The sequence below is a fragment of the Dama dama genome, chromosome 29 (assembly GCF_033118175.1).
Source record: "Dama dama isolate Ldn47 chromosome 29, ASM3311817v1, whole genome shotgun sequence".
NCBI classification, from domain to species: Eukaryota; Metazoa; Chordata; class Mammalia; order Artiodactyla; family Cervidae; genus Dama; species Dama dama.
The window spans coordinates 58,206,331-58,221,170 of NC_083709.1; the positions used below are offsets into that span (position 1 = coordinate 58,206,331).

Genomic DNA, 14,840 nt, shown 5'->3' on the forward strand with positions numbered 1-14,840 from the left:
TCTTATTGCTCATCTGGGAGACATCTTAGTCCTTATAGTGTTAGTTATTATATAATAAATATAATAAACTTAACACATTTCCAATGTCTTACTACTGGATCTCTACAACAAACCGTTTGTATACACCTCTAAGGGAAATGGCCTAAAAGTGCCAGCATGACCTTCCCAACGGATAAGAGCACACATTCATTCGTTCATGCAACCATCTACTATGTGGCAGGCATTGTCCAGGCACTAGGAAGAGAACTGCAAAAAAATGGACACCTTCCAAAAATAAAAGGGCACCTTCTTACCCTCAAGATTAACTATAAAGGAGGAAGAAAGTTTCCCCTTTTCACTACACTTTAACTGCTACCCCCCGCTCCATAGTTCCTTTGCTATTTCTTCAAATTCCAGCTCTTCTCCTTATTACTTCTAATAGCAATTTAAAGTGGAATGAAGTGCAACTATAGGAAGCACATTTATTCCAAATAACTTTTTTGTACCTGTAAGAATATTATGAGAATTAGACAAGGTGATGCAGGTACTTAGTACATTGCTTCATAATAAATATAGTCTGAGGTAGATATTATTTATTCTAATTTTACAAGTGACACATCTGGGGCTTGGCTGCTAAGTTGCTTCAGTCGTGTCCGACTCTGCGACCCCACAGACGGCAGCCCACCAGGCTCCCCAGTCCCTGGGATTCTCCAGGCAAGAGTACTGGAGTGAGTTGCTATGCCCTCTCCCAGGATATCTTCCCAGCCCAGGACTGAACCCAGGTCTCCCACATTGCAGGTGGATTCTTTACCAGCTGAGCCAACAAGGAAGCCCAAGTTAACATTAGATTAGGTAGAAAGCAGCAGGACAAGACTTTGAACCAAACCTGACCCCAAAGACTTAGCTATACAGTTTGTCTTCTCTTCTAGAATATTCTTACTGATGTCAGCCCATACTTAAATGTTACAGTACACACTTTACAGTACACACTAGTATTTCTTCTCCCTCTCAATGGCATTTATCATCCTTCCTAACTTTTGGATCTAATGTCATTAACAACAACAAAAAATATATACAAAGACAAGTCAGTCAATTACAAAGCCAATATTCTGGATGCAGTACAGAAGTTAATTAACTTAATTATTGATACTAATATAACCAAAAACACAAATTGCTTAATTTCTTTAACAATGAAAGACTAATAACACAACAATTTAGTTGTAACAAAGCCATCAACAGAGCAAAATAAAAACAAAGCTAATTAAGAAGGCAGTGCTTCAGCTCATTAGTTATCCCCTTTAAACAGGAAAACCTACTGTTAGTCGAGTGGTTATCAAACTAGTCTAGTGGTTCTCAAACCAGTCTGCACATTTGAGAAATGGAAGGAAGAAGGATTGGCGCTTAAAAAAAGTTATACACAAGCCCACCTCAGAACAATTATATGAGACTCTCTCAAGAGTGGGGCCCATGCAAAATCTTTGAAAGTTGTAAGTGTTGATGACTACAAGTCTAGACAATAAGCAATAAACACCATGTCCTCAAAGAAATTCAAAATCAAGAAATAATAAAAAAATAAAAAGAAATATAAATTTCTTCTTATCCTAGGAAAGGAGGGGAATGAATCACCTGCCCAATTCTCTTTGTTCTTTATCCATTACTGATGGCCTAAAGTCAAGTTTAGCAAATATTAATTACTGGAAGTTATACAAACATGCTACCCAAACTGAAATTCTCACTACTTTACATTTAGAAAGCTCTTTTAAAACTATACCAGGTTTCAGAAAGAATCCCATTTTAAGTTTGCACAGATGTTTAAGTCAGCTATTTGTTCAACAAAAAAAGAGTCAATGAAGTGTATTAGAAAGTATTTTATTAATAAGTTATTATAAAACAATATTCATTTCATGTACACAAATTAACTTTTTGGTGCAACAACAGGAATATCTGAATGTTTCCCATCTATTTCTGTAACAGTCAGAATTCCATTTTGTAAGACTGATATCTTCAAATTTAGAACCTACACATACATTTTTCTTAAGAATGCACACATATTGTACTTCCCCTATAACTGCACTATATCCTTGACAAATCCCCATTGGGAGGTACAGTAGTGACTGCAGGCATTCATCTTTGAAACAACTTTTCCTCATTTTTCAGGTTTGGGAATGATATCACATCAAGTATGGAAAATAACTTTGTTCCTTAACATAAATTCACTTAGAGATGTCTCCTCGAGTTGAGAAAAACCCACTTCTTTAGCTCCTTCTGTCAAGACTCCATGTCAATCTCAGCCACTTCATTCTTGCCCTGCAGTGCTGTTTCTATCAGGTTGTCTTCGCTTACATCTTCAATGTCTGCCAGATCAATAGGTGGTAAAGGGTTCCTCCAGTACTGGAAGGTGTTATACTGCCAAAATTCTTCACTGAGCTTTAGTGAAAAGAAGAGAGAGATGAAAGCACATCAATGGTCTAGAAAAAGTTGAGGTTTTTCATGAAACCCATTTTTTTGTTTTAAAAGCAAACTCACATAAAATTTTGCAGTCTTTAATTTTGCATCTTCAACAAATAAACATTAATTCTGCCTAATCAGAGTACTTCATGGGTTCAGTCAAATCTGTATTTTCATATTCATGAATCTGTGAAAGTATTTCTTGCTAGTAGTTTAAATTTAAAAGAATCTCCTCCAAGAGCGTCTCTTCCCAGAATTTTCTTCTATTTGTCAACCCAAAAATAATGTCTGAAGATGGTCTTAGAATTTTTTTACATTTCAATGAGGAAAACAATATAAAAAATACATAGACACATCTTAAAACTTACTTTTGGCCTCTGCCCTGAGGTTTGGAATTTTAAGGGGTTGATTTTACATAGGCTAAAATATTTTGACAACCTTCTAAAAAACATTAAAATAAAAATATAGTAAATAACAAGAAAATCTGAAACTGATCATTTTATTAAACATACCATTTTGTTCAAGACATGACTTAACTCAATAAAACAAAACGGATAAATCCAAGTGAGTGCAAGTCCTTTAAAAATTCAACAACTTATTCTTAAAGGCTATAAAACTGTTTCAAGTAACTATGAAGTTGATGTTCCAAAGAATTTCAAAATTGGCACAAAATTTCAAAAGCCTCCCCTAAATACGTTGTGCATTGCAATTATATACAGACCTCCAAGGTGATCACTTTGAAGGTTAACACCTTTCCTCAATGGGTATCAATATATCTATATAGTCTATTAAGTCGTGTCTGTACTTTAGGTTCATACTTGCTATAGCAGCAGTATCCAACAGAAATATAACAGAAGCCACATATATAATTTTAAAATTTCTGGTATCTTCAGTTTAAAAAAAAAAAGAGTAAAAAGAAACATGTGAAATCAATCTTCAAATTTTACTTGACCTAGTAGAACCAAAATCACTATGATTTCAAGATACAGTCAATATTTTAAAAAATTAATGTGATGTTTTACACTTTTCTTGTCATGGTAATTAAAAGCTTAAAATCTGCCAGGTATTTTCCACTTCCAGCACTATTCAGACTGGCCGCATTTCAATGCTCAATAGGCACATGTCGCTAGTTACTTAAATGGAGAGCACAGGACTTTTCAATAAGTTCATTCAGTGCCTTAGACACTAAGGCTTAGCGAATTAAGAGTCCCTTGGGAATTTCTTAACACTGGGATAAAAATTTAATAACTCAAACGATGCCAAGAAAAATTTCATTTTAAAGTAAACAGGGTTAAAAACAATGACCTATTTCTCTGTCTCTTGGAAAAAAATCTATTGTTCAAATTACCTACTTATAAAACACAAATCAAAAAAGATCCCTTAACAAGGTCAGTATAACCTACTAACTAAGAGCATAAACTTTGCCCACAGGACAGGTCTGCATTTATATGATAACTCCACCACCCATTAACTCTGATCTTGACTGAAGTCTATTTCATCACAGATAAAAGAAGACAGACTCTTTGCTCTTGTGCGAATTATGGTTTAGCACTGTAACTGCCAAATATAGCTAGCTATTATATCCCAAGAAGCCTATGAATCTGCATCACTATAAACCAAAATCACACCATTTCTGCTATTTAAAATATCAATTAATAACAGTAAAGGTCAGAACTGATAATATTGAATCTGCATAAAGCGACTCTAACATGAGAAAATACATGAATATTCATTGAAGTAACACCTGGTTTTTAGTTCTCCAGTTAAGAAAATACCTGAAACAACTCAATAAATACTCTTGAGATTCTAGGACAGAAAACAGGTACCATCATTCCGCCTAGATTTCATCCTTCATATAGAAAGGACATATTTAAGGGAATTCTTCCTAAATGAGATCCCAAGGGTAAGGATAGGGACTTGAACTCTGAGAACAAGAGGAACCAGGAAGACTTTTGCTGCAGGAACTGAAAAAACTTTTTAACTTCTGCATGTTTTTGCTATATCCTATTTTCCCTTGGCTGTAAGACTCTTATAACACAAAAATCAAGCATCTTTGGTGGCAGTAAAGAAAAAAAGAAGCTGAAGAAAATTAAGTTTGCACAAAGCAGCAGCTCAAGGAACAGGACAAAAGAAAGAAACATAAGGGTTCCTGGGGAAAGAGAACAGGGGACTAGTCTTTATGTAGAAACCCCTCAAAACAAGCTTGTTCCCTGCTACAGGCTTATAGTGAGTCCCGGAAGCAGAAAGCTTCTAGATGTAGTCACTGCTGTGGAAGAAGATATAGGAGATTCTAAGAGATTCCAGGAGATTCTAGCGTCTAGGAGATTCTACGCAGATGTCTGCTGTCAGTTTACTAAAAAATTCCTTTGCCTACCTGACATTTTCATTTCCCTTTTACCAATTTGTGGCATACTGCAGTCAGTATATTCTGGTAGGAAAGACAAGCCTAGGTATGGGTAGGGTAACAGAAACAGTCAAGTTCTCAGACTATACAGTACTTAGCTCCATACCAAATATGTCTGGATGACTATCATTCTACATTTTTGTTTTTTTCAGGTTTTGCACATTGGTATGACATGATTTAACTGCAAATTGTAATTCTTTATTCTACTTTAAAACTAAGTGCTATCATTCAGTCTTAAGAGGACTTGAACATCTAAAAGCAGTTTGAATTAAAAAAGTCTAAATAAGGTTCATTTTCTAAATTCCAAGAAAACCCGGGGTAGAAACACTAATCATAATAATTATATCTAAAGGATAATTTCTGACGACCACAGAACAAGATCTTTCCAAACTACTCTTATTTTACTGGCAAAGTATTTGAAAAATACTATCAATGCTTATATTTAGGACAATGGAGAAAAGTGGGGCAGATGATATGATGTAGTGGTTGAAGAGAACTTGGTGAAGTCTCAGCTCTTCATTTGCTTCTTCCATCTGCAAAGCTCCTGGTTCAACCCCGTAAGTGCCAAAAAGCTGCTTGAATTCCTAAGATGAGACCAAAGCTGCCCAATAATACACAATGCCAGTCACAAACATTATTTAAAATTCTCTAATGGCCATACTTGAGAGTCCCTTGGACTGCAAGGAAATCCAACCAGTTTACCCTAAAGGAAATCAGTCCTGAATATTCATGGGAAGGGCTGATGCTGAAGCTGAAACTCCAATACTTTGGTCACCTGATTCGAAGAACTGACTCATTTGAAAGGACCCTGATGCTGGGAAAGATTGAAGGCGGGAGGAGAAGGGGATGACAGAGGACGAGATGGTTGGATGGCATCACCGACTCCATAGACATGAGTTTGAGTAAACTCCGGGAGTTAGTGACGGACAGGGAGGCCTGGAGTGCCGCAGTCCACGGGGTCGCAAAGAGTCGGACACGACTGAGCGACTGAACTGAACTGACTGAATGGCCATATTTAAAAAGTATATATTTTATTCAATCCAGTATCTTCAAATTATTTCAATGTCCAATCAATATAAAATTTTTTGAAATCTTTGAAATCTAGTGTGTTATTTTACACTTTGAGCACATCTCAGTTTGAACTAGTCACACCTCAGGTGTTGTCACAATTCGAGCGGCTGCCACGCCTATCTAGACATCTTATGTGCAGATATGGGGCAGGCTCATTTCCCACTGAAGCGGAACTCTCCAAAGATCCTCATACATATGCCTGATGTTAAGAACCAGATTAATTTTCTGATCCTTTTTCCTAGGATCAGACTTAACACTGCGTTAAGAATGCCTTTTCCCCGAGATACGGAGGCCCTTTCTGTCAACCAAAAGAGCTGTACCATCCCTTAAAGGACGTCCAACTGGTGGCTACTACATTGGTCACCCTCTTTAGAAAGAAATCGATCATGAATTCCAGAAAACAATCATCGTTAAACCGAGGAAGACGCAATACACCTTTCTCTGAACTTCTGTCGTGGAGCTTAACTTATGGCGGTTCACGGTCAACGTCTTTACCAAGCTCTCCCGTCTGTGATGACCCACGCCCCTGCTTCCCTCTTGGACAGCACAAATGCTGAAGATGCAAGGCCACGCGTATACTTCATCCAACGGTCTGTTTCCCCCTAGTTTAGCTTAGTGCTCTCTGCCCGTCGTAACGAACCAAGACGCTGCCCAAGGCGGGCTCTAGGGCCTTTGGTGTGTTGCTTCGGGCGCGGGGAGGGGGGTTGTCAGTGTACATTCTCATGGGGAGGACCCCAGCTTTTCATCTTGGGCGGGGGTGTCGTGACAAACACTTTAGAAGGGGACGATAGGTTCCTTCCCGGGACGCGCAGTGCCGGGAAAAGGGTGACCCTTTCTCCCCCACCCCGTCCCCCGCACCCCGTCGGAGCGCCCAGCCCACCACCAGCCCCTACCTGGCGCGGTGCGGCCCCCCAGTCTCCCCGCTGGGACTCTGCGCGCCCCGCCCCATCGTCGCCACCGCCTCTCGGGGGCCGGACACCCCGGGGCTCCTCCCCCGGCCCGCGGGGCCGCACGGGCGGCTGCAGCAGCTGCGACTCGCCGGTCTCCAGGCCGCGGCCCTCACGCTCCGCGCCGCCCTGAGCACCGGTATCCCCGTCGTCGCGGCGCTTGCTGGGCGAAACCGAAGGCTCAGTCATAGCCCCCGCGTCGATTTTACGCTTTCGGGGCAGCTCGGGGAAGCCGAGGGGCCGCCCGGGATGCGAGGCCCCCGGCGGCGGGATCCAGAGCGGCGGCGGCGTTGGCTCCTCAGGAAAGTCGCAGAGCAGGAGCCGCTTCCAAGGCACGTGGAACGTCAGCGGCTCGGCCGCACGGCGTTTGGCCATGGGCCCCGAAGGCTCGGGCGGAGCCCGCCCGGCGCGGGACGCCGAGTGCCGATAGCTGTGGGGGCGGAAGACGAGGGCGGAGCGCGCACTGCGCGAGGGAAGGCGAACTGCGAGTCCAGGCGAGGCCGCCGCTGGAAAGTGCAGAGGGCGGAGGGGGCGGGGCAGCCGATCCGGCCCAGCTCGCGCGCGCAGCTCTCGCCGCCGCCGCCGAGGCGCTGCCGGACGTTGGGGAGCAACCGCGAGGCGGCGGAGATTCGAACCTGCGCACAAATGTGCGCGCGCGCATTCGCGCAAGCCAGGCAGAGCCCCTGGTTGGTGGAGGCTCGCGGGGCGAGCTCCCGAGCGCCCCCGCGGCCGGAAGTGCGCGCCCTGGGGCGAGGCGGGCTTATTAAAGGCCCAGTGGCGTTGCAGAGGTTTCAGAGTAGCTGTGTCGCTTTGCGACTGAAACTTGAGATTGTTTGGCTTTTAAATTATGTGGGAAAGGCAGCGTTCCTTGCTTCCTCTGCGCGGTGGTCAGAAGTGAGATTCCAAAACCTTTCTTAGAGCAAAACGGTATGTGTTGTCAAAGGACGAGAGAAAACAACCTTATTTTTAATAGTTAATGAAAACAGTAACCAAGTAAAGAAAAAGGTGAGGAAGAAAATTATGTATGTGATTTAAAGGGAGAAACTACTATGATCTTCTAGAGAAAAGTGTGCAAGGAAGATAATTGTTCTATGATTAGTAATTAATTATCCCACGCCCCTATACATCAAGCCTGTTGTGAGAAGTTAGGAGCAACCAGTTGTTTATTATAGAAATATAATAAGTAAGGTAGTAAACAGTAGCTTTTCTGTTTGATCTTTGCATTTCCTCCCGTTTTCTCTCATCCCCAGTCCCCCTCCCCTCTGGCAACCACCTGTTTGTTGTGTGTATCTATGACTGTTTCTATTTGCTCATTTATTTTTTTTAGATTCCACATAATAAGTAAAGCGATACCGTATTTATACCTTTAAATCCATCCATATTGTTGCAAACGGCAAAATTCCATTCTTTTTCTGGCAGAATAACTTGCCGTTTATTACATATATATGGATATATCACAGTCTGTTTATTCATTCACTTTCGGTGGACATGTAGGTTGTGTTCAGTTTGGGGCTGCAGAGAACATTTATGTGTAAGGCTTTGAATGGACATAGGCTTTTTTTTTTTCTCTCAGGTAAACACTTAGGAGTGGAAAGGTTGGATCACATAGTAAGTGTGTATACTTAACTTTTTTAAAACTGCCAAACTGGTTTCCAAAGTGGTTGTACCATTCTTCATTCCACCTAGCAGTGTTTCAGAGACTCCTACATGTCCTTTCCAACACTTAGTTTGGTCAGACTAATTTTAATCTTTCTAAGTAAATATCTCATGTATCCCATTGTAGTTTATCCCATTGGATTTCCCTAATGACTAATGATATTCAGGATCTTTTACGTGCTTAGTTGCTATCTGTATGTCTTCTTAGGTAAAATACTCAAATTTTACCCAATTTTAAAAACTGGTCATTTATTTTCCTTATTTCATATTTTTATGCATGTAATTTCATTCATGTTAAATACAGTATTCCACCATATGAATATACTTCATTGTTGATAAGCATTTGAGTTTTTTTCAAATTTTGAGAGATAGTATACTGTTAACATGTGTGTGTGCTCAGTCATGTCCAACTCTTAGATTCCCTTAGACTATAGCCTGCCAGGCTCCTTTAGTTCATGGAATTTTCTGGGTAAGAATACTGGAGTGGGTTGCCATTTCTTCCTCCAGAGGATCTTTCCGACCCAGGGATGTAGCCCGTGTCTCCGAGTCTCCTATGTTGGCAGGCAGATTCTTTGAGACATCTGAGAATTCCTGATATGAGCATGCTTCATAATTTCTAAGGCGCATGTGCAAGAATGTCTCTGCATGCATGTTTAGTTGCTCAGTCGTGTCTGACTCTGCACTCCTATGAACTGTATCCCGCCAGGGTTCTCTGTCCATGGGATTTCCCAGGAAAGAATACTGGAGTGGGTTGCCATTTCCCCCGCCAGGAGATCTTCCCAAACCAGGGATCGAACCCAGGTTTCCTGTGTCTCCTACACTGGCAGGTGGATTCTTTACCACTGAGCCGCCTGTCTCTCCAGGATGGAATTCCTGAGTAGTACAGTGTATGTTTAACTTCACGTGGACTAGCTTCCTGAGGTGCTATTTACAAGCTTATTCTAGTACAGGATGAGATGCCTTTTTGTCACATCCTCACCAGTAAACTTAGTATGGTCCTACATGAGCAGTGTGATATATCTCACTGTGGCCTGTTTGTATTTCCCCAGTGAAACTGGACCTCTTTTTACATAGTTTATGGGCCATTCCTGGAGCAGTAATTCTGGCTCTTTACTCTGCATGCTGTCTTGTTGAGTAAATGTGGTCTACATTATCAGTCTTTTCTTTCATTGTCTATAGTTTATGCTTTTTTGTCTTAAGGTGTAGGCCTTTTCACCATCACCTCTGCTTCAAGAGCACTCTACCTGATCCCAGCCAGCCTCTGCTTGGCCCAACTTGGACCTCTAGCTTTTTGTGAAAGGATTGTTAAATTCTTTGCAACTTTAAAAAGTTGGTATGGTTGTTTTTTTCTAACTGATTTGGAAGAGCTTCTTTTATATTCTAGAAAGCAATGTTCTTATGAGTAGTAGCTGTTGTAAATATTATAAATATTTGCTCCCAGTATGTCTTATATTTTTACTGTCTGATATCTTAATTTTAACATAGTCAAGTTTATCAGTGTTTAGTTGTCTGGTTTACACATACTACTTGTTAAGAAGTCCTTTCCTGTTCCAAGTTCTAGACATTTTATGGTTTTATATTTTTGCTTCCATATTTAAATCTTTCATCCATGTGGAACTGATTTGTGTATACAGCAGTCAACATATATGGAAATCACATTTACTTGTCCACTGTGTGCTTTCACAGATTCACATAGAGGCATATATTAGAGATATTGCAGATACCACTGCAATAAAGCTAATATCGCAATAAAGTGAGTCACACAAATATTTTGGTTTCCTAGGGCATACGAATGTTATGTTTACATTGTACTGTTATCTATTAAATGTCTTTAAAAATGTGCATACCTTAAAATCAGTGTTTACCGAACATCACAGCAAAATACAATAATAACAAAAAAGTTTGTACTGTAAGAATTACCAAAATGACACAAAGACATGAAGTGAGTAAATACTGTTGGAAAAGTGATGCTGACAGACTTGCTAGACACAAGGGTTGTCACAAAACTTCAATTTGTAAAAAAAAAAAAAAAAAAAAGCACTATTTGCAAAGTGCAATAAAAGGAGGTATGCCTGTATAATATTAGTATTTCACATATAGTACAGAGGACCTCATAAAAACCACTGAACTGGGTATCAGTCCTCTTTCATAGATGAGGAAACAAACTCAGACTGCTTTGCCCAAGATCACAAATAATAACTCAGGAGAGTATCTAAGTGCCAGTTCAGCGCTCGTCATACTAATCGCTGGTGCTGGAATCTTCTTCTTGTTTGATTATATAACAAAACCAAAGACCAAGGTTAATTAGTACAAGGCCTAGCATACTCAGAGTTCAACTAATCATAATGACTTTCTAGAAGCATATAAAAGGCTAATTCCAGGGTCCAAATACATTGTTCTCAATTAATTAAAATTCCCATATCTATGGTTATGCCAGGTTAGATGGAAACAAGCAAGCAAATACAGTTTCATAGCAATTGTCAGATTTTAATATTCAAGAAAAATTAAGTCCATCATACACATTAAAAATATAGGAAATTTCATGCAGACATGAAGCTTCCAATTCAGCCTTTGTGGCAACTTGTAGAGTGAGTTACATATAAATACAGTACATTTTACAGTTCCCAAACTTAATAATTTTATACTGTGATTTATACAGCTTCTCTTCATATTTTACATATCTCATCTTGCTCACTTGATTAACATACCCTAGCCTGTACTGCTTCAGATTATGGAAATAAAAAAAGAAACAAAAGCAAGCACAATGACCTATCTCCTCCCACTTTATGAAAATAAATGAAAAATCTGAGTATATTTAAGAAAAATGTTGTAAACTTTAAGGCTTACACATTTTAGTAGCTATTTCTACACATAATACAAAATTAAATCCTCCAGTGACACCTCCATTATTGATTGATACCACGATTTTCAAGTTTAGAATGTATTAACTACAAAAGCTATTAAGAGAAAAAAAGGGATGCAAATTTGTATAGTATATTTTAAAAACAGCGCTCATAATATGGAGAAATCAAGAAACAAATGAAATAACTGATTTCATAATTAACTAAAAGCTGTAATTTAGAAGTACAAATAACATTATTAAAGGATAAAACCTGATAGCAAAAATTTTAAGGAATAATGCCAACCCACTGGTGTCAACCTGTTTTTCCCTTTATGAGAAAACCAAAATCGTTTGTTTTGATACAAGCTGTAAAAAAGTGAATACTTATCAGTGAATAAAAAGCATTTCTAAATTACAAACGGCATGCATTCCTTTCAATGGCTTTTTAGAAATATTTATGCTCCTTTTAAGTTTCTTTAAAAGAAAATAAGTTTGTTTTTCCCTTGCAATTAATTTCAAGTTCATCCATGTGGTAGGTAAGAATTCCCACTAAATGAACATCTGCCAAGTACTCAGGAACACAAAATAAAGAGAAATAGTTTTTCAGAAACATTCAGTAGGTTACATACAGGTGTCTATAACTTGACAAATCAACTTAATGGAATCCTTTATTGCATCATGGACATAAAGGCCACAGGCACTCCTGTAGTGTATGCAGAAAAGATCCTACTGGTAAGATGCCAAATCACACCAGGACTCCCCTCACCTGACTGACAATAAAGGTGTAAAGATTTTTTTTTTTTTTCAGTGTAAAGATTTATAAATAAGTTTTCCTATGAAAACATGACATTTATGTTACCAGCACATTACTGAGATTAAGTCTATTTAATTAAAATTGCCACAGAGGTCACTTAATGTCATCACAACCAACTATGAAAATATTCAATATTACTCCCTTTTCTCCAAGAAAAGGTTAAAACACATTAAATTAGTCATCTATTTATCAAGCTACTGGAAAACAGGGTAATAAACATTAAAAAATACAAAGGAAAACTCCCTCCAAAAAAGATCTGCTAGAGGTAGAAATTTAAAGCAGCATATACTGTTTTAGCTATAGCTATCAGGGAACAAAATGGATACTAATCTGGAATTATACTAATGGCTGCTGCTTACAATATTAAATACACAGACCATGGGCAGTAATTATCCCTAAATTTCATCATGAAAATTTCTCCACATTAATACTATCATGACAGTTTTTACTAGTATATAATTGTTTTAACGGAAAAAAAAAGTGCTTGCTTTTGTAATTCAGGTAATCTAAAGGAAATACATTATTGTAAACATCTAACTGACAAAATGTATTCATTTATAGTTTGAAATCATACATTTCAAATGGACAGATTTTATTCTTATTTTCCCAGTTTCCTAGCAGTACCTTTAATAAATACTTTTGTGCCTCACTTAGAATGCTGAGATCTCATATATTTCAGAGTGATCCATGATGAGTATGCTTTCAAAGTGTTCAACTTAGTATGACCAAAAGGCTAATTTGATCCTATAAATTCAACATTTTGTTAACTATAAGTCCAGCTGAGCTAGAAAATAAAATAATTTGAATGATAAAAGGATATGCATTTTCTGTATAGATTGCTTAGGTTCAAAGTAAACAAAATCCCAATTCCAGATGTTGAAAGTGACAGAGGATCCTTAGACTCTTAACATGTATGATGCATACAAAACAACAAAAAGGGAGATTTTTATGGATTGCAATACTATAAGTTATTCATATGGCAGACTTAACGGACAGCTTCATGAAGACACTGGAAATAAAGTTTTTTCTACTGAAAGATAATTCTGGGCTTCAAGGAAAAAGTATACTTGAAGACATTTCCTCCATTTTTACTTGTGTAGTACAAATATGCATGGCATAGTATATTTCTGAAAAAGCGATAGACATATTAAGAAAATAGACACTATTTCTAAATTTTGTTAGGAATAAGAAGGCACCACTGATTTGAGGTTGTGTCCTGTCATTATGATAGTTGATTTTGAGTTGTTTATTTCAGCATTTAATATTAAACTTTTTTCTTGATGATAATCACTTGAGACTGTTATTGTGGTTTACGCACCACAAACAAAACACATTCATAGTAGTATTTCATCATGGATAGATCATTCACAGTATACGTTGACAAGACAGATTCTTTTTCCACCTGAAATGCAAACAGTAATTATAATGATGATGAAAACGACAACAATAGTGCTATTTTAAACATATTCTGTGTATTGTTCATTTATTACACATAAGTACCCTCTAAGATTGGCACTATAAGTAATCTCAGTTTACAAACAACAGGTCACATTTAACAGTAAGCAGTGAAACTGGAATTCACGCTCAAGAAGTCTTAATTCCAGGGCCTGAACTCAAAATTACTATAATATATTGCTTCTTTTTATCTTTTAAGAACAAACCTGTTGTTTATTTTTTAAATGAATCAAATGCTTCTAAATAAACTAAAACAATAGTCAAAGTATCATGAAACGTTATTATAATCACATAAGGGAAGACCACACAGTACAAAAGTACATATAGTAAACAATATCCCTGTTACACCTGACCTCCCATCCCATCTACCTGCGATCTGTCTACAAATGCCAGTATTATGATAAAAGTCAGCTACCACTTACTGAAAGGTGATTACACTAGGTATGACAGTTTTCCACTTACATACACATTATCCCAAATCCCTATAATTCTAAAAGCTAAGAAGTATTATTTTCACTTCATGGGTTAGAAAACAAAAGAGGTTAAGTAAAGCCAGTAACTGCCATGATATCACCATTCCTGTTTGAGTGCTCTGACAGTTGACAATACTCATTCCATCCTTACCTCTAACTGGAATCCATACTGCAGAACAACATTTTTTATATCCTCATAGCTCAATTCTATGGAAAGTTCATTCGCCAAATTTTCAAAGTGGTACAGCAGAGGACCTATAATTTAAAGGCATTATGACACTACTTAAATATAAACATGCACTACTAGCTGTTTAAACTGAACTCCAAGTTGAGTAATAAGTTGGGCAGAGGATGAAACGTAAAAGGGAGAAGTAAAGAACTGTTATATTTGCCAAAGACAAGTATCTGTAAAACTTTGCCATTTGAGTGCTGGTCCTACATTCACAGGGAGTGAGTCCCTCTTGTTTTAACAGCCTTGCACTGTGATTCTCCACATCATGGGCTTTATTTTTTTTTTTTAAATATGGAACGCTTCACGAATTTGCGTGTCATCCTTGCGCAGGGGCCATGCTAATCTTCTCTGTATCGTTCCAATTTTAGTATATGTGCTGCCGAAGCGAGCACCACATCATGGGCTTTACAGCAATAACTCTGTAAGTTCCTGAAGGAGTGGCTGACTCACAGAATACCAAGTCCCCAAAATGCAAGGGTATACTGTAACTATAATTCCATAAGTATATGCAAAACTGCA

General features: G+C 38.4%; 2 protein-coding genes and 1 non-coding gene across 3 annotated transcripts in view; all 3 read right to left on the reverse strand.

Moving 5' to 3' along the window:
* Positions 1–1,832: 1,832 nt before the first annotated feature.
* C29H9orf40 (chromosome 29 C9orf40 homolog) lies at positions 1,833–7,363 on the reverse strand. The gene is made up of 2 exons (XM_061132491.1): positions 6,796–7,363; positions 1,833–2,406 (listed from the first exon to the last, which is right to left on the reverse strand). Exons 1-2 carry the CDS (start codon positions 7,222–7,224, stop codon positions 2,248–2,250), a joined length of 588 nt encoding a protein of 195 aa, XP_060988474.1. The 5' UTR covers positions 7,225–7,363; the 3' UTR covers positions 1,833–2,247.
* A 3,608-nt stretch (positions 7,364–10,971) lies between these two features.
* Positions 10,972–14,840, reverse strand: part of CARNMT1 (carnosine N-methyltransferase 1) — a 41,540-nt gene continuing 37,671 nt past the window's right edge. Inside the window, exons 7-8 of the mRNA XM_061132492.1 lie at positions 14,241–14,344; positions 10,972–13,563 (exon numbers count right to left, since the gene is read on the reverse strand). Of these exons, the coding sequence (XP_060988475.1) occupies positions 13,462–13,563; positions 14,241–14,344 (206 nt within the window). The 3' untranslated portion in view covers positions 10,972–13,461. The remainder of the gene's footprint in view (positions 13,564–14,240; positions 14,345–14,840) is intronic.
* On the reverse strand, positions 14,607–14,713 carry LOC133049039 (U6 spliceosomal RNA). The gene has a single exon (XR_009691197.1). It is a non-coding gene; the product is annotated as a U6 spliceosomal RNA (small nuclear RNA).